Source organism: Petromyzon marinus, chromosome 38 (assembly GCF_048934315.1).
Source record: "Petromyzon marinus isolate PM22_M1 ecotype Great Lakes invasive population chromosome 38, UKy_Petmar_22M1.pri1.0, whole genome shotgun sequence".
Taxonomy (NCBI): domain Eukaryota; kingdom Metazoa; phylum Chordata; class Hyperoartia; order Petromyzontiformes; family Petromyzontidae; genus Petromyzon; species Petromyzon marinus.
The window spans coordinates 14167478-14195291 of NC_133704.1; the positions used below are offsets into that span (position 1 = coordinate 14167478).

Consider the following 27814-nt stretch of genomic DNA (forward strand, 5'->3'; position numbering starts at 1 on the left):
CAGCTCACCTACCCGGAAGTGGCGTGCGAGCAGGCGGCCGTGGTCGCGAGAGAACCAAAATCCTCGCTCCCTCCTCCTGGCTCCCTCGTCCCTCCCTCCTCCCTCCTGGCTCCCTCTCGGCTCCCTCCTCTCTCCTCGCTGTCTCTGCTCGACTCCGCGATGGATAAATACGAGAAAATAAAAGTCGTAGGCAGAGGAGCCTTCGGGTGAGTGAGCGACTTGTGAGTGTGAGTATGTGAGTGTGTGAGTATGTGAATGAGTGTGTGAGTATGTGAGTATGTGAGTGAGTGTGTGTGAGTATGTGAGTGTGTGTGTATGTGTGTGTGAGTGAGTATGTGTGTGTGTATGTGTGAGTGAGTATGTGTGTGAGTATGTGAGTGTGTGTGTATGTGTGTGAGTATGTGAGTGTGTGAGTGACTGAGTCAGCCGACCCGTGGCACCTGGGTCTGCCCCGTGACCTCCTGCCAGCGGGCGTTGGACACTTCACGTGGCCTCAAGGTGCACATAGCCTGGCACAAGCGTCGTGGTGACGTCATCGCCACTTAGTGGCGAATGGCGGTTGTTGTTGTTGAGTGTGTGTGTAAGTGTGTGAGTATGTGTGTGTATATGTGTGTGAGTGAGTGTGTGAGTGTGTATGTGAGTATGTGTGTGAGTGTGTGTATGTGTGTGAGTGTGTGAGTGAGTGTGTATGTGAGTTTGTGTGTGTGTGTATGTGTGTGAGTGTGTGAGTGAGTGTGTGTGTATGTGTGTGAGTGAGTGTGTGAGTATGTGAGTGAGTATGTGAGTGTGTGTATGTGAGTGTGTGTGTATGTATGTGTGTGTGTATGTGTGTGAGTGTGTGTGTGAGTGTTTGAGTGAGTGTGTGAGTGAGTGTGTGAGTGAGTGTGTGTGTATGTGTGTGAGTGTGTGTGTGAGTGTGTGAGTGAGTAATGTGCGTACGAGAGCGAGTCGACGTTAGGGTTGGTTACAGGTATGTGGTGTGAGCTAGCGGTGCCTCTCTGGTTGCTATGGTCGCTCTGGTTGCTATGGTTGCTCTGGTTGCTATGGTCGCTCTGGTTGCTATGGTCGCTCTGGTTGCTGTGTTCGCTCTGGTTGCTATGGTTGCTCTGGTTGCTATGGTTGCTCTGGTTGTTGTGTTCGCTCTGGTTGCTGTGTTCGCTCTGGTTGCTATGGTCGCTCTGGTTGCTGTGTTCGCTCTGGTTGCTATGGTTGCTCTGGTTGCTGTGTTCGCTCTGGTTGCTATGGTTGCTCTGGTTGCTGTGTTCGCTCTGGTTGCTGTGTTCGCTCTGGTTGCTATGGTTGCTCTGGTTGCTATGGTTGCTCTGGTTGCTATGGTTGCTCTGGTTGATATGGTTGCTCTGGTTGCTATGTTCGCTCTGGTTGCTGTGTTCGCTCTGGTTGCTATGGTTGCTCTGGTTGCTGTGTTCGCTCTGGTTGCTATGGTTGCTCTGGTTGCTATGGTTGCTCTGGTTGCTATGGTTGCTCTGGTTGCTATGGTTGCTCTGGTTGCTATGGTCGCTCTGGTTGCTATGGTCGCTCTGGTTGCTGTAGTCGCTCTGGTTGCTGTGTTCGCTCTGGTTGCTGTGTTCGCCGCGTCGTGAGTAGCTGAGTAGTGGTGGAGTGGTCGTGCAGCAGCATCATCGTCGTCGTCGCCGTGATGATCTCTCCTCGGTGGCTAGGGGCGTTGCGTCGTCACGCGCTGTACCACGGCCTCTGCTCCGGATGACCACAGGCGCCACCGCTACTGGAGGGAGTTTGTAATCGTATCCATTTGTGCATCATCAGGGGTAACCGCATCTACTGCTGCCATGGTTTGTGCAGTGGCTGCAGTTTATGGTGGACCACGAACGGCTTCGTGGAAGCTGCTCGTGGAAGCTGCTCTATAAAAATGCATCGCAGCGCCCAGTGGCTTCTTCCTCACGTCGGACGCGAGAGCGTTCCAGACGGCTGCAGAAGTCGCGCATCTGAAAGCGCCGCGGGACGTTGCTTAGCAGCCAGAAGCCGCTGCTGCGAGGGTGACGAGCGGAGCGCCATGTGACGCTGCCTGTTCGTGACGCTCCTTGACAACAACAGGCGGATGAAGTAGTAGTAATAATAAAAAGTAGCAACACAAGCGGTCTGCATCAGGCGGATGAAGTAGTAATAATAATAATAAGTAGCAACACAAGCGGTCTGCATCAGGCGGATGAAGACTGCTTGTGTTGCGACCTGAAACGTCGTGGGGTTTTTGCTTTTATCTTTTTGTTTTCTATCCCCGTGACTTTACCGAAGGAACCAAGAAAATGAATTCCAGCAGGCACGAAAGTTTTAAATCTCAGCTCGGTCCGGCCCTGCGTCACCCCCGGCATGCTCTTGTGTCCCCCTCCTCCTCCTCCCTCCTATCCCGTCCTTCCTCCTGCCTCTTCCTCCTGCCTCTTCCTCCTGCCCCTCCTCCTCCTCCCTCCTACCTCCTCCCCCCGCCTCCTTCCCCCTCCTCTCCACTCCCCCGCCCCACCGTCCCAGGATCGTCCACCTGTGCTTGCGGAGGGACGAGTCCAAGCAGGTGATACTCAAGCAGATCCCCGTGGAGCAGATGAGCCGTGACGAGCGGCAGGCGGCGCAGAACGAGTGCCAGGTCCTCAAGCTGCTCAGCCACCCCAACGTCATCAAGTACTTTGAGAACTTCCTGGCGGACAAAGCCCTCATGATCGCCATGGAGTACACGCCCGGTGAGGCCTTGTTGTCGTGGCGACGCCGTGGTACTGTTGGTAGTGTTGTTGTTGTTGTCGTCGTCGCTGTGATTGTTGTGGGTAGTCTGACACGCAAGTTAGATTTTATCGTAAAATAATTTGGATAGCGCCTTTACACGCCGGAGCTTTGCAAGGAAGTAACAGCGGCACAACGTTTGGTGTGACGGTGGCGCTGAGTGAAATAGATGAGTGGAAGCGATGGGGGCGAATCCGCGATTGCTGGAATCGGTGGAAACGGAATTGATGATGAATGGATCTAATGAATGGGGTTACTGAGTGGTAGCCGTGTAATGAGAATGTGAAGAGGGAACGGTAACGGTGGTGGTTATGAGGGGGAGATTAAGGGTGGGGTCGTGGGGTGAGCTCGGGGTAACAGTGAGTGAGGAGCGGAAACTTAGTGAGAGAAGGTGACCGCTTGATGTGGAGGGGAAGGTTTGTTCTAGGGAAGGGGAGGGCGAGAAGAGAGAGAGACGGCGTGGATTGAGCACCAGGAGGAGGAACAGAGAGAGACAACGTGGATTGAGCACCAGGAGGAGGAACAGAGAGAGGGACGGCGTGGATTGAGCACCAGGAGGAGGAGGAACAGAGAGAGAGACGGCGTGGATTGGGCACCAGGAGGAGGAACAGAGAGAGACAACGTGGATTGAGCACCAGGAGGAGGAACAGAGAGAGAGACGGCGTGGATTGAGCACCAGGAGAAGGAACAGAGAGAGACAATGTGGATTGAGCACCAGGAGGAGGAACAGAGAGAGAGACAACGTGGATTGAGCACCAGGAGGAGGAACAGAGAGAGACAACGTGGATTGAGCACCAGGAGGAGGAACAGAGAGACGGCGTGGATTGAGCACCAGGAGGAGGAACAGAGAGAGACAACGTGGATTGAGCACCAGGAGGAGGAACAGAGAGAGGGACGGCGTGGATTGAGCACCAGGAGGAGGAGGAACAGAGAGAGACGGCGTGGATTGGGCACCAGGAGGAGGAACAGAGAGAGACAACGTGGATTGAGCACCAGGAGGAGGAACAGAGAGAGAGACGGCGTGGATTGAGCACCAGGAGAAGGAACAGAGAGAGACAATGTGGATTGAGCACCAGGAGGAGGAACAGAGAGAGAGACAACGTGGATTGAGCACCAGGAGGAGGAACAGAGAGAGACAACGTGTATTGAGCACCAGGAGGAGGAACAGAGAGACGGCTTGGATTGAGCACCAGGAGGAGGAACAGAGAGACGGCGTGGATTGAGCACCAGGAGGAGGAACAGAGAGAGAGACGGCGTGGATTGAGCACTAGGAGGAGGAACAGAGAGACGGCGTGGATTGAGCACCAGGAGAAGGAACAGAGAGAGACAACGTGGATTGAGCACCAAGAGGAGGAACAGAGAGACGGCGTGGATTGAGCACCAGGAGGAGGAACAGAGAGAGAGACAACGTGGATTGAGCACCAGGAGGAGGAACAGAGAGAGACAACGTGGATTGAGCACCAGGAGGAGGAACAGAGAGAGGGACGGCGTGGATTGAGCACCAGGAGGAGGAGGAACAGAGAGAGAGACGGCGTGGATTGGGCACCAGGAGGAGGAACAGAGAGAGACAACGTGGATTGAGCACCAGGAGGAGGAACAGAGAGAGAGACGGCGTGGATTGAGCACCAGGAGAAGGAACAGAGAGAGACAATGTGGATTGAGCACCAGGAGGAGGAACAGAGAGAGAGACAACGTGGATTGAGCACCAGGAGGAGGAACAGAGAGAGACAACGTGGATTGAGCACCAGGAGGAGGAACAGAGAGACGGCGTGGATTGAGCACCAGGAGGAGGAACAGAGAGACGGCGTGGATTGAGCACCAGGAGGAGGAACAGAGAGAGAGACGGCGTGGATTGAGCACCAGGAGGAGGAGGAACAGAGAGAGAGACAACGTGGATTGAGCACCAGGAGGAGGAACAGAGAGAGAGACAACGTGGATTGAGCACCAGGAGGAGGAACAGAGAGAGACAACGTGGATTGAGCACCAGGAGGAGGAACAGAGAGAGGGACGGCGTGGATTGAGCACCAGGAGGAGGAGGAACAGAGAGAGAGACGGCGTGGATTGGGCACCAGGAGGAGGAACAGAGAGAGACAACGTGGATTGAGCACCAGGAGGAGGAACAGAGAGAGAGACGGCGTGGATTGAGCACCAGGAGAAGGAACAGAGAGAGACAATGTGGATTGAGCACCAGGAGGAGGAACAGAGAGAGAGACAACGTGGATTGAGCACCAGGAGGAGGAACAGAGAGAGACAACGTGGATTGAGCACCAGGAGGAGGAACAGAGAGACGGCGTGGATTGAGCACCAGGAGGAGGAACAGAGAGACGGCGTGGATTGAGCACCAGGAGGAGGAACAGAGAGAGAGACGGCGTGGATTGAGCACCAGGAGGAGGAACAGAGAGAGACGGCGTGGATTGAGCACCAGGAGAAGGAACAGAGAGAGACAACGTGGATTGAGCACCAAGAGGAGGAACAGAGAGACGGCGTGGATTGAGCACCAGGAGGAGGAACAGAGAGAGAGACGGCGTGGATTGAGCACCAGGAGGAGGAACAGAGAGAGAGACGGCGTGGATTGAGCACCAGGAGGAGGAGGAACAGAGAGAGAGACAACGTGGATTGAGCACCAGGAGGAGGAACAGAGAGAGAGACAACGTGGATTGAGCACCAGGAGGAGGAACAGAGAGAGACAACGTGGATTGAGCACGTGGGAGGGCGAGAAGGCGACAACATCGATGGACACAAGCATGGCACGATACGGTGGGGCAAGACCACGAAGTGATTTGTAGACCAGGGTGTGAGGAATTTGAATGTTCAACGTTGTTTTCTGAGCATATCCCGTCTGCAAAGAAAGTTGCACATCATCTACGCTAATTTATTTGCGTGGAGAGCGCCTTCGCTCACGGCGCTTGGCCCGAGCTTGTGGATGGACGGTGACAGAATGGAACGGCTTTAAAGATGGCCCGGGGGGGGTGAGTTGAGGATTGAGGAAAGGAGTGGCAGCCATTAGCGGGGTGCTTGGGGGTCGCGGAAGGGTGAAGGGGAGGGACGGGGAGGAGTGGAGGGGAGGGAGGAAGAGGTTTGGGCGGTAACGGAGAAGAGGAGGTGAGGTTTTGAGAGAGGAATGGAAGGGTGTTCAGGAAGGGGGACTGCCTGCTCCCCGTGCAGGGCACGTAGATCCCAGCGGAGCAGTGCAGCCCTGCGGCGGGTTGCTCGCGCCGCCAAAACAACAACGACCACAACAACCACAACAACAACAACAACCACAACAACAACCACAACAACAACAAGAGGAGCCATTGTTTTCGAATTCGGTCAAACAAATGTCAATGTTTCAGGAGCCACACAACGCACTGTGGTGGTGGTGGTGGTGGTGAATACGAGATGGCAGTGGTCATTCATAAATAAATAACGTCCTCACTAAGCGCATGTCCTTTAAGGAGCCCCAGGTTGCCCACCCGTGCCCATGGTAAACTGGACTTTCATGGTAAACTGGATTCCCATGGTAAACTAGACTTCCATGGTAAACTGGACTCCCACTGTGAACTGTATTCCCATGGTAAACTGTATTCCCATGCTCTTTGGTTCTATTCGGTAAAGTCACGTAAAAAACAACCGAATAGAACCAAAGAGTATGGATCCTTGCAGTCACGAAACTTTAAATCTAGAATGGAATGTATTCCCATGGGAAACTGGACTTCCAGTGTAAACTGGACTTCCATGGTGTACACAATGCTATATATTACACTACACCACTATACTACATTGGTAACTCTTTTATCTTTAGAACTGCTTGTTGTGTTGAGGTTGTTGTCTTTCCCTCACACCTCCAATTCGCACGGTTGGCTACGTACGGTGCGAAAGAAGTTCAACATACAACAAACACACAGCAGACAACAAAGACAAATTTCCCCTGTATAGCCTGCACAGACTGTTAGGGCAAGTGCTGTTAGCGAGTAGCACCTATGAAGGTCGGCACGGCACACGAGGGGGTGGGTGGCCAGCACCACGCCCGACCGCCTTTGCCTCCCCAGTGGCGATGTTTACTACACACCGCACCAGGTACTCATTTGAGGCCGAGTCGACCTGGGGGAGGCCCAGGACCGGTTAAGATATTTTGGCACTGCTGTTGGTGGCCGTGAGCGAGAATCGAACTTGGGTCACCCGGGTTCGTAGCTAACCGCTGCTCTACCGCTCCCCACACACGATATACGTACAACATACGTACAACATACGTACTACATTCGTACTACATTCGTACGCGGTGGGGAACCTTTGTCTCCGTGGTGGCGGGGCGCAGGGGGCACCCTCGCCGAGTACATCCAGAAGCGGGGCGGCTCGCTGCTGGACGAGGACACCATCCTGCACTTCTTCGTGCAGATCGCCCTGGCGCTGCACCACGTCCACTCGAACCACATCCTGCACCGCGACCTTAAGACGCACAACATCCTGCTGGACAAGCGGCAGACGGTCGTCAAGATCGGCGACTTCGGCATCTCCAAGATCCTGAGCAGCAAGAGCAAGGCGTACACGGTGAGCGGCCGCGGCGCGTCGGAATCGTTCCGGTTCGCTTCCCGGTGAGGAAGAGGTGGGTGGGTGGGTGGGGTGGGGGGGTGAAATCGTCATCATCGATCGTCCTCCATCGGCGATGTGAGGAAGGAATCGTCAACGGTCGCACCCCCACCGAGTCACGTGGCCGGAGGGTCGATCTGGCGACTGGTGGGTAAGGGACGAGGCGTTGGCCGTGTCCGTGCGGTACGTGGACAAAGGGGGCTCAATGCACGGAGCCCAATGGGCTGTACCCATCGCACGCCAGGCGGCCCGCGTCCACTTGGAGAAATTATAATAAAAGTAAAATCATGCAGCAATTCTCGCCCCCCCCCCCGGTCTGATTCTGCGGCGTCGTTCCTCGTGGAGTCTCACGTGCGAGCCGTGTTATCCCATTTTGACCGTGACGTCACCGCACACACGTGTGGCGTTCTGTTTTTTTTTTAAATAACCTCGCAGGATCTTTGACGTCCGCAGACGGGTGCGTATCCACGATCCGTACACACACTTGTACTCACCAGGGCAGCCGCCGGGCTCAAATGGAGAATTAATTCTTGCAACAAGTGGAATATGCGTGCTCGCTCCAATGTTGTTGCTCGTAATAATAACTTTAAAAAAAATTTAAATGACAGAGTTTGGAAAGGCGGAATTATAATTATGATAACTATTCAGAAATTGTAGCGAGCACGGTTTTTTATGCCCTCCATGGTCTTGGCCCATCTTATCTGGTTTCTCTCGGGGCGCCACGGTGGCTAGGAGATGTTAACTACCTCGCCTGGTATGCAGGAGGTCGTGGGTTCGTTCCCGACCCTGACTCCTACTGCTGTATATTTGAAGTTTGCACGTTCTCCCCATGGCCGCATGGATTATTCTCTGGGTCCTCTGGTTTTCCCTCCACATTTAGAAGCAACATCACCACGCGTTTATAGAGTTTGGCTGCTGCTATACATTTCCACGTGATAAGCCACTTTGTTGACCTATCATTTGTGATAGCCAAGTAAGTAATTGGCTGTGTTAGCCAACTGCCTTTAACCCGTGGGTGATTCGTTGGCCTGCAGGTGGTGGGCACCCCGTGCTACATCTCCCCGGAGCTGTGCGAGGGTAAACCCTACAACCAGAAGAGTGACATATGGGCCCTGGGCTGCATCCTGTACGAGCTGGCGAGCCTCAAGAGGGCGTTCGAGGCCGAGGTGAGCCACCCGGCTCCCCCCCCCCCCCCGACGTGTCCCCTCCGCGCGTTCGTTTGGTAACGAGTTCGGAAGCGAGTCATCGTTCGCCTCTCTTGTACGTGCGCGCGTGTGTACGTACGTTGAACTTCTTTCGCGCCGTACGTAGCCAACCGTGCTCATCGGAGGTTGTATCGCCGCGTAGGTTCAAGCCAACATTTTGAGCTATGCCCTCCGCCACGCGACGGAGCCGAGCGAGTTGAGTTGTCGCGGACGAATGCGCCACACCGATTTGGGTTTGTGTCCGCACACCGGAGTGTGGAAAGAGCAAGCAAGCTTTGTTGACGGGCGCGGGACGTCGTTGCATCGTGGCACGGCTCGGTTTCTGGTTATCAGCCGGTGGGAAAAGCCACGCGGTGCCGTGCCGACCTCCCACGCTGGGAGCGGCTCGGACGCACGAGCGGATACAAGGTGGGGGGTACAAGGTGGGGGGGTACAAGGTGGGGGGGTACAAGGTGGGGGGGTACAAGGTGTGGGGGGGTACAAGGTGGGGGGGTACAAGGTGGGGGGGTACAAGGTGGGGGGGTACAAGGTGTGGGGGTACAAGGTGGGGGGGGTACAAGGTGGGGGGGTACAAGGTGGGGGGGTACAAGGAGTGGGGGGGTACAAGGAGTGGGGGGGTACAAGGTGGGGGGGTACAAGGAGTGGGGGGGTACAAGGTGTGGGGGGGTACAAGGTGTGGGGGGTACAAGGTGTGGGGGGGTACAAGGTGTGGGGGGTACAAGGTGGGGGGGTACAAGGTGGGGGGGTACAAGGAGTGGGGGGGTACAAGGAGTGGGGGGGTACAAGGTGGGGGGGTACAAGGTGTGGGGGGTACAAGGTGTGGGGGGGTACAAGGTGTGGGGGGGTACAAGGTGTGGGAGGTACAAGGAGTGGGGGGGTACAAGGTGGGGGGGTACAAGGTGTGGGGGGGTACAAGGTGTGGGGGGGTACAAGGTGTGGGGGGGTACAAGGAGTGGGGGGGTACAAGGTGGGGGGGTACAAGGAGTGGGGGGGTACAAGGTGGGGGGGTACAAGGTGTGGGGGGGTACAAGGTGTGGGGGGTACAAGGTGGGGGGGTACAAGGTGGGGGGGTACAAGGAGTGGGGGGGTACAAGGTGGGGGGGTACAAGGTGTGGGGGGTACAAGGTGTGGGGGGTACACGGAGTGGGGGGGTCAGAGTCGTCCGGCGCTTACGTGGCCGGCGGGGGCGCCGCTCTGCCGGCAGAATCTGCCGGCGCTGGTGCTGAAGATCATGAGTGGCAACTTCGCCCCCGTCTCGGACCGCTACAGCGGGGAGCTGCGCCAGCTGGTGGTCAGCCTGCTCAACCTGGACCCCAGCAAGAGGCCGCAGCTGAGCGAGGTGCTGTCTCACCCCGTGTGCATGAGCGCCATGATCCGCCTCTACATGGACATCGGCCGGGTGCCCGCCAGGTTTGTGTCCGGCGAGCCCGAGCTCGATCCACCGTGGCTAGGAGATGTTGACTACCTCGCCTGATAGACAGGAGGTCGTGGGTTCGATCCCGACCCTGACGCCTGCTGCTGCTGTATATTTGGAGTTTGCGTGTCTCTCCCTCTCCCCGTGGTCCCGTGGATTTTTCTCCGGGTCCTCCGGCTTTTACCCTCCACATTTAGAATCAACATCACCGCGCGTTTGGAGTATTTGGCTGCTAGAAATGTCTACTTGACGATAAGCCACTTTGTTGAGCTATCATTTGTGATATCCAGGAAGCTTCTGAGAAAGAAGATCTGTACAGCAGGTGTGTTCGTTAACATCTCCCAGCCACCGTGGCGCCCTCCACCACGTTCAGTCATCTCCCCCTCCTCACCTCCCCGTTCACTCCCATCCAGCTCCCATGTTAAGGAATAGGATTTGTCGTCGTCATCGTCACCATCATTAGCCATGATCAATCCACTGCTGGACGAAGGCTCCCCAAGCGGGTTTCCTGCGCACGGGAACCGTCGTCACCACGCGATTGCTCCTCCCTCTCCGTTAGTTTTGGTCACGGGTTTTTTTGTATTTGTAAAAAAAAATTGTTTTTATTTAAATCGTACTGGCGATGTCGATTGCAGGATGGAAAAGCCGATGATGCTGCTGTCGCTGGACGCACAGGGCAGGGCGAGGCAAGTGTGTCGCCCCCGCTTCCCGCGTGAGTATCTTCACGCTCGCCCATCGTTCAACCGCACTCCCTTCGCCCCCTCTGTGCGGGAGCCGATTGGCTCAAGATTATTGCAAGGCCCTGGGATGAATGTTGCGTTGTGGCTTGGCTCTCCAGCACACGACCGGCTAGTGCCGCACTCGTGACGAATTGGCACGTTCTGCGTACGTGACAACCCTTACCGGTTGGCCGTGTCGGGCGGTGGCGGGTTGAACGACACAACGTTTATATTTTTACGCGTCGTGAGTAACGTCGTGAGCAACCCGGACTGGTCTGGGTGCGAGCAACCAATCAAATCTCCCCCTCCGTCTCCGCGTCCCGGCCGACGGCGCCAGTGTCCGGGGACGGAGCGCCGGCCGGGAGCACCGGCAGGGCAGGGGCTGCCCCCCCGCCGCTCTCCTCCGTCTACATGTGGGGCAGCGGGACGCTGGCGCCCGTCAAGCTGGCCATGCCCAACACGGAGGTGCTGCAGGTGGCGGTGGGGCGCACGCAGAGGGCCGGCGTCACGCGCAGCGGCAGGCTCATCGTCTGGGAGGTGAGCACAACGTGGAACTCACCGAAGACTTAAGCTTGCTTGAATTGTCCAGAGCACCTCCGCGTGCCTCGCCATCGCATCGTCGTCGTCGTCGTCGTCATCGTCGTCATCAAGGCGCTCTGCTGCAGTTGCTCCCCGTGGGTGGGGGGCTGGGGGCCCCGGTTGCAGCTGTCTCTGTGCAGAACGAGGTGTCGCAATCACAATATTTATTCACGCCCGCGCGGGACGACCCGGAAACGTGGGGTCACACAGCTTCACGCCAGGCTTCTTCATCTTTATTATGATGATGGCGATGATGATGATGGCGATGATGGTGATGATGGTGATGATTGTGATGATGGCGATGATGATGGCGATGATGATGATTTTGGTGATTGTGACGATGCCGAAGATGGTGATGATTTAATAATGGTGATGATTGTGATGATGGCGATGACCCCGATGACGTTAACAGTGATAAGGCTGATGACGACGACGATGATCATGAGCCGAGTCTCTCCACCCTAAGAGTGGATCGCTGTGAGCACCGTGTCACTCAGCTCTTCCATCCTCCCCACTGTCTGCTACCTGCTGCACCCTGCCCGCTGCACCCTGCCCGCTGCACCCTGCCCACTCCCCATTCCCCGCTGCCCACTCCCCGCTGCCCCGCGGTCTGCGTGCGTGCAGGCCTCTCCGGGCACGGTGGGCGACGCTGCCCTCCCCGGCTCGGTTGGCAGCGTCCAGCCCCAGCTCGTGTCGCGCTTCCTGGAGGGCCAGTCCGGGGTCACCATTCAGCACGTCTCCTGCGGCGACCTCTTCACCGCATGCCTCACCGGTCCGCGTCTGTGTTCATGTGTGTCTTCATGTGTGTCTTCATGTGTGTCTTCATGTGTGTCCCCGTGTGTATCCGTGTGTGTGTCCCTGTGTGTCCCTGTGTGTCACCGTGTGTTCGTGTGTGTTCATGTGTGTGTTCGTGTGTGTTCGTGTGTTTTCGTGTGTGTCCCTGTGTGTTCGTGTGTGTTCATGTGTGTTCGTGTGTGTTCGTGTGTCCCCCTGTGTGTCCCTGTGTGTGCGCTCGTGTGTGTTCGTTTGTGTGCTCGTGTGTGTCGTGTGTGTTCGTGTGTGTCAGTGTGTGCATGTGTGTGTTCGTGTGTGTGTTCGTGTGTGTGCTCGTGTGTGTTCGCGTGTGTCATTGTGTGCTCGTGTGTGTCAGTGTGTGTTCGTGTGTGTCAGTGTGTGTTCGTGTGTGTCAATGTGTGCGTGGGGAGCGGTAGCGTAGCGGTTAGCGCTACACTGCACTGCGGACCCGGCGACCCGAGTTCGATTCCTGCTCACGGCCACCACCAGTGACGATTATCTGAACTGGTCCTAGGCCTCCCCTAGTTCGACTTAGCCTCAAATGAGTACCTGGTGCGGTGTGTAGTAAACATCGCCGCTGGGGAGACAAAGGTGGCCGGCCGTGGTGCTGGCCACCCACCCCCTCGTGTGTCACAGTGCCGGCCTTCATAGGCAGTGATGCTGGTTGTTGTTGTTGTTGTCGTCGTTGTTGTTGTCTCGTGCCCTTGCGAGCTTTTGCATCTTGTCACCGTGCGAACCCGGGCCTTCTGTGTCGTTGTTTCCAGACAGGGGGATCCTCATGACCTACGGCAGCGGCAGCAGCGGCTGCCTTGGCCACGGCAGCTACAGCGACGTCGCACAGGTACCGTGGGGCATCGTGGGATGATGATGATGATGGGATAATGGGTTGAGAGAAATGGGATGGGATGATGGGATTTGTTACGGCGATGGGATGAGATTGGAAAGATGACGTCAGTGGACGAGATGATGGGATGACAATGAGTGGCTAGTCCAGGACGCCCAGTGTGTTGGAGAGTAAACCCACTACAACATTTACAATTTGAGTACCGTGACGTTTCGCTGATAATTACCACCAGCATCATCGGGCTGTGTCACCATGCTTGGTTGACGTGACAAACCTTACTCATTGGCCGTGGCGGGTGGTGGCGGGTGGTGGCGGGTGTAACGACACCACGTTCATATTTACGCGACCTAACCCAAAAAATAAACCTCTGTTACGGTGTTTTTGTGCACTCTTATGGGACCACTCCTATTGGGTCCGGCCCATGACAAGTGCGTGCCGACGGCACGGAGTTCGCCCACCTGGAATAACAGCGCCGTTTTACGTCTGTTGCAAGAACTGGCTCAGGCTCGGGGATGGATCCTGAACATTTGCCGGGAACCAGTTCCTGGTCTTCGGGCCGACGTTTGGCGGATCGCCCAAATGTTGTGAACTCCCTTCCCGTGGGTGTCGAGGTGTCGAGAACCGTGCCTCGTCAGAAGGCGGCTCAGCAAATGTGGGCTCCACCTCTTCCGTCTGTGCGGGTGTGTGTTGAACTTCTTTCGCACCGTACTTACCCCACCGTGGCTAATTGGAGGTGCGGGGGAAAGGCAACAAACTAAACACAAAAAGCAGTTCTAAAGAAATTAGTTTGTTGATCTAGATGATGATTTAAAAGTGCGTAGCGCTCAGTGCGCTTACTAATGTCGGAAGGAAGAACGTTCCAGACGTCCGCAGAAGAAGCGCGTCTGAAAGCGCCGCGCGCGATGCGACGACCACCGACGTCTTTGTTCCATGGCCAGCCAGAAGCCGCCGCCGCCTCTGCGAGGATGAGCGGAGTTGGCGTGCTGATGGTGGTTTATGCTCCTTGACGAGATCGGTGAGGTGTTGTGGTTAATTTGTGGCGAGCGCTTGGTGTGTAATGGGTGCCAACTTACAACGACGCTTTCGTTCGGCAACCGGAAGCCAATGGAGCTGAGCGAGCGCTGTGCGGACGCGTGTGATCGTGTTGCCCCCCTCGCTCCCACGTGTATAATGAACATTCGCTCATTGACCAGTGACACCTTCATATGTAGGGGATGGCAGAGCTCTGGTGTGAAGGGGGGGGACTTGACATCGGCTTCACACCGCATGGCTGTGGTTCCTCCTCCCGGCGCCTCTCAACGAGAGAGGGGGGGGGGGGGGGTGGGGCAGCGGTAGTGAGGGCTCCGATGAGGAGGTAGAAGGATTATGAGGAGATAGAGGAGGAGGAGGCGTTGAGCACCCCCTCGTCGTCCAAGTCCGACGACGATGACTGACGAGGAGACTGGAGCCAACTTCGTCATCGCCATCGCCGCTCCATCGCCGCGTCAGCGCCGCCGTAGCGTACATCAGCGCTCGCATCACTACGTCATGGTGCGATAGAAGCTCTGCACACACACACACACGTGACGTGGGGTGCGAGCGAATGCTCTTGGTATTACTCTTTGTGTCGTTGGCAGCCCAAGATTGTGGAAGCGCTGCTGGGCTACGAGATTACCCAGATGTCCTGCGGGATGTCGCACGTCCTGGCGGTGAGCAATGAGCAAGAGGTGTTTGCCTGGGGCAGAGGAGACAACGGTAAGACTTCCAACCTCCCACGAAAACTGAACTCGTAAACTGGTTTTCTTTCAGTTTTACCAGGTAAGGCCCCCCCACTGAGCTATGTAGCTGTTTTTTCAGAAGCTGACCTAGCTATCACAACTTCATCATCGCCACAAATGTGATAGCTCAACAAAGTGGATTATCATTATGACGCGGCAATGTATATCAGCCCAAATACTCAATAACCCCCACTATTACCACCACCCCTCTCGGCGTTGGCGAGGCGCTCATCCAGCAGTGGAACGACAAATGGGGGTCTCGTTTTTTTTCCCGGCTTTTATTATTCGCTCGTCTCACTTCCTGCGTCGTCCACCGATGGCATCATCGCTCTTCAACTTTGAACAATTTTGTTATTTAGCGAACGCTATTTCACGCGACTTCCCACAGCCAAAACACCGGATGCATTAACGACGTAGATATAGCCAAGTAGAGATGTTGTTCCTCGGGTGGATGTCAGCCCCCGCATTGCCACAGAGCCGCTTTGCATCCCCTCCTCCGGCACGTGCACGGCGACCAGTCCGCCCGGCACGCCGCGCCGCACAGCTCCCCACTCTTCAACGGAACCACGGGGGCCGAGGCCTATACGTTGAGTTTTCTCGTGCGCACGGTGGGCGCGTGCAATTCCTCGTCGGTGCCGCCCTCCGCACGCGTTGCCGTCGTCCGTTACGCGTGGCACCTTCCCACGGGGGCAGGGACGGCTCGTGCGCGCCCCCGTCGCCTGATTACCCCGCCCTCTACCCACAATACCTCTTGTGTTTGTTTTTGTCACTTGCTCTGCACCCCGACGGGTGCCACTGATGGGAAGGAATGGAGGCGATCGCTGCTCACTTTTGGCAGAAAAATTGCCACAATGTCATGAACTCCCTTTGCTTTGAAGCCAATCTGAGGCAGCTCTGTAGTGTCCGCTTCCGTGGGCCGTTCCCTCCGCGCACGACGGATTGCGTTGCCGCACGAGACATGCGAAGAAGCGATTCTTTGTTACGTTCCGCAATGCTGCCGGCGTCAAAGTAGGGTGCCACAGTGGCTAGGAGATGTTAACTCCCCCACCTGGTATGCAGGAGGTCATGGGTTCGATCCCAACCCTGACGCCTGCTGCTGCTGTATATTTGGATTTTGCGTCTCTCTCTCTCTGCCCGTGGTCGTGTTGATTTTTCTCCGGGTCCTCCGGATTTTCGCTCCCCATTTATAATCAACATCGCCACGCATTTCAAAGTATTTGGCTGCTGCTATAAATGTCCACATGACGACAAGCCACATCGTTGAGCTATCATTTGTGATAGGCCAGGTTACTTCTGCCAAAGACGCTATATAGTTCAGTGGGCCTGGTACAATAAAAAAGTCAGTTGTAGTTCAATATGAATGCTTATTTATAATAAACAAACCCACACATGTCACGAAACTTTCCGTAACGACACCGGCACGCGGACTCAGCCCCGTGTGCATCTCTCGGCGTCTTCGTGCGTCTCTCCGTCTCTCTGTGTGTCTCTCTGTCTCTCCGTCTCTCTGTGCGCCTCTCTGTCAGTGTGTCTCTGTGCATCTCTCTGTCTCTCTGTGCGTCTCTCTGTCTCTCTGTGTCTCTCTGTCTCTCTGTGCATCTCTCTGTCTCTCTGTGTGTCTCTCTGTCTCTCTGTGCGTCTCTCTGTCTGTGTGTCTCTGTGTGTCTCTCTGTCTCTCTGTGTCTCTCTGTCTCTCTGTGCGTCTCTGTGTCTCTCTGTCTCTGTGTCTCTTTGTCTCTCTGTGTGTCTCTCTGTCTCTCTGTGTCTCTCTGTGTCTGTCTGTCTCTCTGTGCGTCTCTCTGTCTCTCCGTGCGCATCTCTGTCTCTCCATGCGTCTGCGCGTGTCTCTCCAATCCCCCAGGGCGCCTCGGGTTGGGCAATCAGGAGCTCCACCTGTGCCCGCAGCCGGTGGCCGTCCCTCCGCCCTACGAGCCGTGCACCGCGCACTGCGGCATCGACTGCTCCATGACGTCACCTCCAGCGGCAGGCTCCTGGCCTGCGGCAGCAACCGGTACGAGCTGGGTTCAAAGTCTCATTTCTCTACCACTGCTCCTCTGTGGTTTGTTTATCGTCCTTCCCCCGCACCTCCGATTAGCGCGATTGGCTACGTACGGTGCGAAAGAAGTTCAACGGACGAAACTAAAACTATTAAACCAAACAATTTTTTTATTTTACCAGGTAAGGCCCACTGAGCGATGTAGCTCTTCGTCAGAAGTGACCTGGCCACAAATGATAGCGTAACAAAATGGCTTAATACGATGTAGAAATGTATGGAGCCAAATACTCTAAACGCGTTTTTCTAAATGTGGAGGGAAAACCCGCAGGAACCGGAGAAAAATCCACGCGACCGCGGTGAGAGAAAGACGCGCAAATATACAGCAGCAGCAGACATCAGGAATCGAACCCAAGGCTCCTGCATGCCAGGCGAGGTAGTTAACATCTCCTAGCCACCGCCTACATACAAAGACAAATGATCTCCCCCCCTTCCCGTCACGTGTAGCCTTAACAGACTTGGGGCAAGAGCTGTTAGCAAGCACCTATGAAGGCCGGCACTGTGGCACACGAGGGGGTGGGTGGCCAGCGCCACGCCCGGCCGCCTTTGTCTCCCCAGTGACGATGGTTTACGCACCATGCCAGGTACTCATTTGAGGCCGAGTTGACAACTGCACCGGGACGTATGCCCCCCTGGCCCCCCCCCCCGCCCCCTCTACGTCTGCCCGACGCGAACCGCAGGTACAACAAACTGGGCCTGGATAAGATCTCGCACGACGGCGACGACGCCGCGTGCCCCGCGGAGCAGACGGAGGAGTCGCTGGTGCTCTCGCCGGTGCAGTCCAGCCCGCTGGACGGTGCCCGGGTGGTCCACGTGGCGCTGGGCACCGCTCACTCTGCCGCCGTCACAGGTGGGGCGCGAGTTGTGTTCAGATGCTTGAACAGCAAATATAAACCTTTTGCAAGGAATCAAGTTCCCGCATTAATCACACACGGTACTTGTTGTGAACGTGCAAACAAAAACACGCGCTGATAATTATACGTGGCGTTGTCTTTGAAACTGATTTGGCCGACACCAGAGACGGCCTTCGTTAGGGCATAGTCTCACCAGTGTCAGACCGGGGAACGACGCCAAAAGGCGAACATGATGTATGTCGACATTCTTTCGCACTGTACGTAGCCAACCGTGCTGATCAGATACTTAAATCTCCGTCTGCCTTGTCTTCGTCGCTCTCCTTCACCTCCGTCGTGTGCATCGTCCTCAAAATACCGAGCTGAGCAATTCTGCACGTAGCGCTCGTGCCATTGTGACGGACTCGGTCGTCAGTCGTGACGCGGTCAGTCGTGGCACGTTTGTAATCCACCAGGACGCACTCTCTCTGGTGTGTCCGTCTGTCCCGTCTCTCTTTGCCTCGTGTGTAGGGCGTCTCACTCCGCCTCCATCTCCCCCGTCTGTCTCGTCCTGTCCCTGCACCCCCCCGTCTTCCTCTCTTCGGTCACCGGCCCTGGCAAATTCTTTGCCGATCTCGCCGCGTCTCGTCGTGCAGACACGGGCACGTGCTACACGTTTGGAAGCAACCAGCACGGGCAGCTTGGCGGGGGAGCTCGCACGAGCAGCCGGGCGCCGCAGCCGGTGGACGGGCTCGGCGGGGTGAAGGTGGTGCAGGTCACGTGCGGCGACGCCTTCACCGTGGCCGTCGCCGAAGGTGACGACGACGGTGCCGCTGCTGCCGCCGCCATGTGCACGTGTGAACGTGCGCGTGTGAACGTGCGTGTGTGTGAACGCGCACGTGAACGTGCGCGTGTGAACGTGCGTGTGAACGTGCGTGTGTGGGGAGCAGTAGTGTAGCAGTAGTGTAGTGAGTGCGCTGCATTACGAACCCAGAGACACAAGTTCATTTTCCGCTCACGGCCACCAACACCGGTGACAATTATCTCAACCGGTCCTGGGCCTCTCCTAGGTTGCCATGAGGTGGTGCTGGCCACCCACCACCTCGTCTGTCGTGCCGGCCTAATATGGGGGATCTCTGTTATCTTTGTGTGTGTCTGTGCACTCCCCGCCTTCACCAACACGCACTGACCAGTGCGAAATAACCCTCACGGTGTGGGGGAGGCTCTCATCCAGCAGTTGAATGGTGAAAGGTCTGTAACCATGACCACCTTATGCTGGGGGGGTGGGGGCCTCTTTGCTCAGAGCACTTGGCTCAGACGCCCCATCATCAATATTGTCACTCCCGTGGTGATAAATTAAGTAACACTTTGTGTGGAGTCAGAGGTTGTTGTTTTTTGCACAGACTGGGCCCACCGCTGTAGGAATGGGGAATTTCCACCACCGGCAATGGAGATGAGCACTCAAGCAATGCTCCCTTGTCTCGCTGAAACATCCCCCGCTCGTGCGTGCGTGCGTCTCTCCGGTTTAGTTTCACGCAAGCCGCGCCAACGCGCGTTCACGCATGATGACTCGCGTTTGTGTCGTAAAAACCACGAGTTAACTTCGTTGCACAATGATAACCTGTGCAGATCCGTGCTCACGCGCGTGCGTGATTCTCTCGTGTGCTCGTGCCAGGAGGGCAAGTGTTCACGTGGGGGAAGGCCGCGCGGGGGAGGCTGGGCCGGACCGACGGCGAGGCCTGCGTTCCTGGGCCCGTGCAGCTCCAAGAGAGGTTCCCCTACGCGGTCACCTCCGTGTCCAGCCGGCACGGCAACACGCTGCTCTCCGTGCACTGTGCCTCACAGTGCCGCTGACACCGCCGCCGCTGCCGGCACGGCGTCGGCGTGACCGACGGTCCTGCGTCAACGCCCAAATTCCTCGCGGCGGCGGCGGCGGCGGCGGCGGTGCCGGTGGCTTGCCCAAGCTCCACTCACAATGTTGAACATTGTGATGCCTCTGGATCGACCATCCACCCATTGTTGATGTTACTGGGTGATTTTAATAATTTTGACCTTTGTTCTTAACTGCCAAACTGCTTGCCTCAATGTCACTAACATTACCAAGTTTGGTTATACCTAGAACTCCTCCTGGAAGGCCTCTCCATTGATGTTTGAGGGTTGTTTGACCATACCTCCCCACACTGGTCAATGTGGGTTAGTGAAGCGTGGGGCAGGACCACGTGGTGAGATATCCCTCGCCACGGATATCAGCCTGCGGCCAGGAATCGAACTCCGCTCACCGAACTCAGCGTGCCGACCGCTGCACCGCCGCTCCTCCCCAGGTTGGGCTAGGATGATCAAATGTGTGCTGGGATATATGTCGCGGGATGTGATACAAAATCACGAACAGTTCACTGTGCCACTGAACAAAACGTTCCGATTTTTTATTGTCAATACATTTGTATTTATATTTACGTGCGTGGGGCATTACTTACATACTACACGGGTGGCACATTGGTTTACCCCTCCCCCCCACACAACCCCCCCTCCTACTGCTTCCCCACACAGCCCCCCCCCTCCTGCTCCCCCACACAGCCCCCCCTCCTCCTACTCCCTATAGCCCCCCACATTTCTCCCCACGGGAACAGATGCCCCAAATTGAATCGTTTTTTCTCATGTCGCGCGAATCCCCCTTCTTGACGTCGTCACTGCGCCTTCTGGTGGCACTGGTGCCACTGTGCCCGCCACTCGTCGGCCTGCAGGAGGCTTGCCGAGATGGCCCAGCCGGCGCTCCGCAGCCCGGCGAGCACCTCTGGGAAGAGGCGCGTCGCGAAATCTTGAGACGCCGACATGCAGGGGTCGCCGGCGGTTATTTCTGCGCAAACGAAACGAGAGCCAAAGTAAACATCGAGATTCTTAAGGTTGAAATTTAGCAACCGCCCGATGGGTTAGGTAAAAAAAACTGGTTGCCAATTTTTTCACGCATCGTCATCATCATCAAGAACCATGGGGCAGATAGCCCCGCGGGTGTCCACTGCACGTTTCGTCATTTGTTCCCATTTTCCTCTCTGTCATGTAGTGCTAGTATGGTCAAGCAGGGCCACACCTATCTGGCACCAATCTCTTATTTTGTGGTCATGAGATTCGCTCTGTTAGGTCTTCCTCTCTTTCCGGTTCCTTCCATTCTTCCCGAACAACACCATTTTTTATTACTTCTCTTTTTGCCATACCTCTCAGGTTCATTGCCATTTACCCAGAGAATCCCTCTCACCGAGCGAGTCTTCGGAATTTCGGGACTTACTGCCAAGTATGGAAATTTAAATGGCAATTTTTTTTATTGGCAACCTTCTGATTGCGAGCGGCACGCTGGAGCTCGGAGACAACGCCACTGACACGAGGCCCCAAGGAGCCTGCGTCTCTCCCCGCGGTCACTGCGCGTGGATTTATCTCCGGGTCCCTCCGGTTTTCCCCTCCACATTTAGAATCAACGTCACCACGCATTTAGAGTAGTTGGCTGCGAGAAATCTCCACATGATGATCATGATGATAAGCCCACATATCATTTGTGGCCAGGTCACTTGTGAAAAAACAGCTAGACAGCTCAGTGGGGCCTTGCCTGGAATAAAGTGCCCCCACTGTCACGTGCTATGCATAAGGGCCGCTACGACTCGCCTCTCTGCAGCTGCAGGAAGCCGTCCCGGTGCTCCGCGGCCACCTCCACGGTGGCCCCGCGCGGCAGAGCGAGGCTCAACAGCTGTGCGTGGAAGCAGGCCCCGACGATGTCGCTCGCGCCGGACGAGTAGTGCAGGACGATCGAGACCGCTCCTGTACGACGCCCGCCCGAGAATCAGAGGCAGCCTCCACCCGTCTTGGCGAAGGTCGGGGCAAGGTGCCGTCTGTCGAGCGGCACCCGCCAAGGTCATCGACGGGGACGCGTGCGGCGGGAGGCCGCCCTGCCACGGGCCCCTGTTCTGGGTTAAGGGCTCCACGTCGAAACTCGCGAGGACCGTTTCCACCACGCCGCTCAGCGCGGGCTCACGAAGGTGCGGTGGTGGGTGGGGGTTCAGGTGTTGTACCGCGCGTACGTTGGAACTTCTTTCACACCGCATGTAGCCGACCGTGCTAATCGGAGGTGCGGGGGCAAGGACGACAAACTGAACACTGCAACACTCTAACAAGGTCAACGCTAATTAAAATTGCGAAGCGGTGAGAACGTTGACACGTGCTCCGTTCCTGGACACCGCTGAATCGACGGTCGGCACGGAGAACCGAGGTCTCCCTGGGCCGCCCCGTCCCGTGGGCTCCGGTGCAGTTACACCGCCTGCACACTCGACAGCCAAGCCACTGAGTTGCCTGTGGCACGGTCTGGCACGCAGCCGAACAAAGTCCCGGTCCCATGCAACCTGCCGCACTCACCGCGCGCTTTGTTTAGTCGGAGGAGGTACTTCCTGTTGCTTGCATCCTTCGGTAGTTCACTTGCCCTGCAACGCAACAAACGTAGTTCATTAGCCCTGCAACACAACAAACGTAGTTCATTAGCCCTGCAACGCAACAAACGTAGTTCATTAGCCCTGCAACGCAACAAACGTAGTTCACTTGCCCTGCAATGCAACAAACGTAGTTCATTAGCCCTGCAACGCCACAAAGGCCACACTGGCAAAGCGGACCGAACATGGAAACGGTCTCCAGCCAAGCGGAAACTGGGCTTTGTAAATGTTGGAAAGGGCCACGGTCAAGTCAAGTGTGGGAGCACACGCCCGGACGGCAGCATCCACTCTGGGTCGCTCAACCCCCAGGGGTCCCTTCCGGCAAAGCCCCCATAGCAAGCCCCCTTCCCCAGGGGTCCCTTCTGGCAAAGCCCCTCAAGCAAGCCCCCTTCCCCAGGGGTCCCTTCTGGCAAAGCCCCTCAAGCAAGCCCCCTTCCCCAGGGGTCCCTTCCGGCAAAGCTCCTCAAGCAAGCCCCCTTCCTATCCCCGAGTCTCGATCTGATGCAGCCTCGCGAGACCATGAGGCCATCCTCCTCGGCCTCTCCTCCAGCCCACGAGTTTCTCGAGCGCAGAGAATCCGGTGGGCAAGGGGTCAACGCGAAGGGGCAACTTCAACGCGAAGGGGCAGCGTCAATACAGAGGGGCAGCTTCAACACGGGGGGCAGCTTCAACACGGGGGGCAGCTTCAACACGGGGGGCAGCTTCAACACGGAGGGGCAGCGCCAACACGGAGGGGCAGCGTCAACTGGGAGGGGCAAGCGAGGAGCCACGTGCTCAAGGTGTGGAGAAGCCTCACGTGGTGATGACGTCGGCGAAGGGAACGCCAACGTTGACCGTGAGGGATTTGCCGAAGGCTGTGGGAATCACAAAGCAGGCGGTTGCCGTCCGAGCGTCTCGCGTGTGGCATCCCTCAAACATTCCATTTCGTCTCTTTCACCGTTTTATTGCACTTACGCTGCCGGTGTCGTGTACGTTTGTATGTGTAGAGGAGTAAAATGGGGACGTGACGTCATGTGTGCCGTCCAGTGCGATGACGTCACGGAACGTGGCATCATGCACGCTGGGGGGCTCGCTGACGTCATGTCTCGTCTAGTATTTAAGGGGGACCCCGTGACAAAAGCGGGGTCACTGTGGGAACGGGTAGAGTGAGAAGGGTGGAGAGGGAACCAGGGGTAGAGAGGGATCGACGAGAGTCAGGAGTGAAGCCGCTGGTAGCCGTAGGAGGTGCTGCTCTTCCCGGTCGGTGGGGTTGGCTAGTGCCCCCATCCGACTCGAGGGAGAGAGACCGGAGCTAGCCGGGCTGGACCAGGACTTAGTGTAGGACCCCTAACCCCTGGGAAGTTGTCCCACCCTTTGTGCTATTGTAATACACTTAATAAACCTTTGGCGAAAGCCCTTACCTTCAAGCCGTCTCCGAGTCGTCGCCGGGAACTCCTCAACACATGTATTACATTACGTGACTTCCGCACAGCTGTGATCGACGTAGCACTCAGAAATCTCTCCGGATTCGGTGTGCAGTGAAAGCGGTGGCCACCCTCTCCACACACCTGTTCACGCTCACACCTGTTCACACAGACAGCCGCTCACCTGTCCTCCTCTGCCTGCCAGGTATAAGGACCGGTCGCTGTGTTCCTTACAGCCCGGGCATACGCACCTGTGAGATCTCAGCCTGGTGCCCTGTGGAGAAGGCCACGGCCCCACGGTGAGGGGCACCTCACACACACACACCTGCGTGAACACCTGTATGAGCACCTGTATGGAGAGCTGCATGAACACCTTTACACACAGCAAGGATCCCCCGTTAGTAGCGAGTCGCAGCACCTGTGAAGGCCGCCGGCACAACACACGAGCGGGGTGGTGGGCAGTAACCACGCCCGGTTTGTCTCTCTCCCCGGGTTGGTGATGTTTACACTCCGCACCGGGTATACATTTAAGGCTGAGTAGACCTAGGGGAAGGCCCAGGATGGGTTGAGACGCCCGTCACCTGGCGTTGGCTGCGAGAGAGAACTGAACTCGGGGGGGGGGTTTGGTGGTTCGGAGCGCGGCGAGAAAGCCGCCACACAAAATAACCACGCGGCTCGGCAGAGGGGTCAGGCAGGAAGCTTCGCTGCTGCCAGCGGGATTACAGAGAGGATCCCTCGTGGGTTTTCACTGCCGTTCGCTTCGGGGACACAGTGAGGCGTAAGCGTAGATTGAGGAAAGTATTTAACGGGGTCGGCTGGTTAAACTAAACTTTTTACGTGGTCTAACCCAAAAAAAACGCATTATGGATTAAACTAAATTATCAACAATTTTTTTCAGAAGCGACCTGGCCACCCACAAATGATAGCTCAACGAAGTGTCGTCTCGTGTGGAGGAGATGCGTAGCCCCAGCGAGGAGGTTCTGTGAACTCGTGTGTGGTTACGAGCAAGCGTCGTCCCCGCTCTCTCCGCGTCTGTCCAGGAGGCCGGTGCTCGCCGGGGCTGAGAATTTCACAGTCTTCATCAAGAACACAATCAGGTTCCCCAAGTTTGACTTCAGCAAGTGAGACATTCGACACACGCATATATACACGCACGTATATATGCACAAAGACAAAGCTGCCCCAAATAGCCTTAACAGACTGTAGGGGCAAGTGCTGTTAGCGAGTCGCACCTGTGAAGGCCGGAACGGCGCACGAGGGGGTGAGTGGCCAGCACCACGCCCGACCGCCTTTGTCTCCCCAGTGGCGATGTTTACACACCGCACCAGGTATTCACCTGGGGCTGAGTCGTCCTACGTGTGATTGTACGTGCGGTCACTGCATTGCACGCTTTCAGATACGCTTCTGCGGCTATCTGGAACGCTCTTCACTCCCCTACCAGGAAGGCACTGGAGCGGTGCACTTTTAAATCATCATCGAGATTGACAAACTCATTTATTTAGAACTGATTTGTGTTCAATTTTGATTTAAAGCTTTCGTGACTGCAGTAATTCATATTCTTAGTTATTTCGGTAAAGTCACGTTGAAGGGAAACAACAAAATAATACTATATATAATTATTTTTATATTGCTATATATTTTATTATTTTGTTGCTTCCCTTCAACGTGACTTTACCGAAAGAACTAAGAATATGATTTGTGTTCAGTTTGTTGTCCTTCCCCCGCAACTCCCGATTAGCACAGTTGGCTACGTACAGTGCGAAGGAAGTTTAACACACACACATATACACATACATGCACATATACATACATACATGGTTTTTTTTGTTTTTTTCAGTTTATTTATTTTGGTATAGCCCTGTGAGCCATTCGGCTATTGAATCGGGTGCAACCACAACAAAAAAAAACCTAAACACGAACAAGAAAACATCTTAAAGTGACCATGTGACTGTGCAAACAGAAAATCCATGACAAAAACGGCAAAATATTCCTGAAAAAAAGCACCGTACACCAACGCTGTGCAAAAAAAAATCCCAGTGGGATGCAAGTCAAACAACAGCCACAATAAAACTTAGATTAAGGCCATCAGTCTAACTCCGTACTACAACAAAACAAACATGTCCAACCCAAAAAAACGTTTTCGAAAATCACCAAAAAATAAAGCCATAATTGCAACGTAACAGTGATCATAGGGACTGTGACCGAATTTTTACAATAAACTACGTAAATAACATGTAACACCAAATCCTAGAGCCATAGCTGGCTGCATGAGTTACTCCACAACAACAGAAGCATCAGTCGGAGTATCAAATTTTGCAATGCACCTTTAAGATCAGCACGCTAAATCAAAATACAGATAATACTTTGCAGCGTCATCCGGAGCGAAACATTTTATTTTATTTTACGCCAATGAATAGCAGTGGCAGCAAGGGGTGTACAACTCCTCTAGAGCAGTTTTGAGAGAAGATCTCATTGGTAGCGATTCAAGTTGCAGTTTTTGTACGCCAATAGGGAATGTGAAGCTGGTAAATGAGCGAAGACCTGAGGTCAAATTTGTTCTTTGAAACAGAGAGGAGATCCAGTAGGTAGTCTGCGGATTTTTTTGTAAGTACATCGTGAATAAATAAGATCTGGTGCACAAGCCGTCGAACATTACGAGATGTTAAGTTTGACCCAATGTAGAAATCATAGTGGTGAGTCCTATATGGGCAGTTCAATGTAAATCTTAAGGCCGAGTGATAGATGGAATCAAGCTTCTTCAGTACAGTACTTGAGGCTGATTTATACACGATGTCACAGTAGTCAAGTAGAGGCAGTATGGTAGCTTTTATCAATTCCAAACGGAACATTGGGGGGAAGCAGTGCTTGTGTCGATACAGAAAACCAATTTTTATTTTTGTCTTTTTACCAATATAGTCAATGTGATCTTCAAAATTCAGTAGTAGAATGCAAGCGATGGTAAGCGAGCACCTATTAAGGCCTCCATCACACACACACAGACCTACATCGCACACACCTACATCACACACACACACCTCCATCACACACACCTACATCACACACACCTACATCACACACACCTGTACTGCACATACACACCCACCTGCATTTTGCACACACACACCTCCATCAGACACACAAACACCTTTACTGCACACACACACACTGCACACACACCTGTACTGCACGCACACACACCTGTACTGCACGCACACACACCTGTACTCCACGCACGCACACACACCTGTACTCCACACGCACACACACACACCTGTACTGCACGCACACACACACACCTGTACTGCACGCACACACACACCTGTACTGCACACACACACACACCTGTACTGCACACACACACACACCTGTACTCCACACGCACACACCTGTACTGCACACACACACCTGTACTGCACACACACACACCTGTACTGCACACACACACACCTGTACTGCACACACACACACCTGTACTACACACACACACCTGTACTGCACACACACCTGTACTGCACACACACACACCTGTACTGCACACACACACCTGTACTGCACACACACACACCTGTACTACACACACACCTGTACTGCACACACACACCTGTACTGCACACACACACACTGCACACACACACACACACACCTGTACTGCACACACACACACACCTGTACTATACACACACACACACCTGTACTACACACACACACACACCTGTACTGCACGGCACAGTGGTGCGGTACAGCAACTGCTCCGTCACTGTCACTGCCACCTCCACGTGACTCGAGGGAGCGCCAGAGGAGCCTCTTGTCTGGTGATATATAACAAAGGCAAAGATCCCCCGTGTAGCCTTCACGGACTGTTGGGGGCAAGTGCTGCTAGCGACGGCCGGCACGGCACCCTCGATGAGGCGTGGCCAGCACCACGCCCGGCCGCCTTTGTCTCCCCCAGTGTTAATGGTTACACTCCGCACCAGGCACTCACGGTACACCCTCACCCTGCCCTCGTCTCCGTGTGCCCCCGTGTCCACCCGTGTCCACCCGTGTGTCCGGCGTGCCAGGCGTAACGTGCTGGAGCGCGCCGAGGCGGACTACCTGAAGCGCTGCCGCTACAGCGCCACGGCCGCCCCCTACTGCCCGATCTTCCGCCTGGGCCAGCTGGTGCGCGCAGCCGGGGAGGACTTCCACAGCCTCGCCGTGGAGGTGGCGCCCTGCCTGGCAACACGCCGCGGACATGACTCACTACGTGTACACGGCGTGTACACCACGTACACACAGGGTGCATACTCCACCCCCTCCACTCCCAATGAGTGATGGGGCAGTTGTGGAGAGAATGGAGAGGTTTCTGTACCTGGGCAGTGTGCTTATGACCAGCTCCAGTTTGGCAGTCGATGTCTCACTTCGAATCAGTCCAGCGGCGTTATCTTTTCACTCAGCAGCT

General features: G+C 55.5%; 1 protein-coding gene across 9 annotated transcripts; it reads left to right on the forward strand.

Annotated features, from left to right (window-relative positions):
* LOC142930406 (serine/threonine-protein kinase Nek8-like) lies at window positions 1–27466 on the forward strand. 9 transcript variants are annotated; one of them, XR_012946357.1, is made up of 16 exons: window positions 2–206; window positions 2503–2708; window positions 7043–7275; window positions 8349–8480; window positions 9724–9929; window positions 10569–10645; window positions 10990–11189; window positions 11856–12003; window positions 12791–12867; window positions 14487–14604; window positions 16486–16683; window positions 17358–17527; window positions 18039–18322; window positions 23582–23675; window positions 24417–24497; window positions 27435–27466. XR_012946357.1 is itself a non-coding variant. In XM_076072754.1 (15 exons), exons 1-15 carry the CDS (start codon window positions 160–162, stop codon window positions 23585–23587), a joined length of 2199 nt encoding a protein of 732 aa, XP_075928869.1. In that variant the 5' UTR covers window positions 2–159; the 3' UTR covers window positions 23588–23675. The 9 variants fall into 9 exon arrangements, 5 of the variants coding, with proteins under 5 accessions (XP_075928867.1, XP_075928869.1, XP_075928868.1 ...); XM_076072754.1 differs by lacking the exons at window positions 24417–24497; window positions 27435–27466 and adding an exon at window positions 19183–19279; XM_076072752.1 differs by lacking the exons at window positions 23582–23675; window positions 24417–24497; window positions 27435–27466 and adding an exon at window positions 19183–19956 and having other exon boundaries at window positions 1–206.
* The last annotated feature ends 348 nt before the right edge of the window (window positions 27467–27814 follow it).

Excerpts from the sequence above, each read along its gene's own strand:
- LOC142930406 (XM_076072752.1), top strand. The coding sequence starts at position 160 with ATGGATAAATACGAGAAAATAAAAGTCGTAGGCAGAGGAGCCTTCGG. Across the intron at positions 8,481-9,723 it reads AGAGGGCGTTCGAGGCCGAG|AATCTGCCGGCGCTGGTGCT; the intron begins GTGAGCCACCCG and ends CTCTGCCGGCAG. Across the intron at positions 10,646-10,989 it reads GTGTCGCCCCCGCTTCCCGC|TGTCCGGGGACGGAGCGCCG; the intron begins GTGAGTATCTTC and ends CGACGGCGCCAG.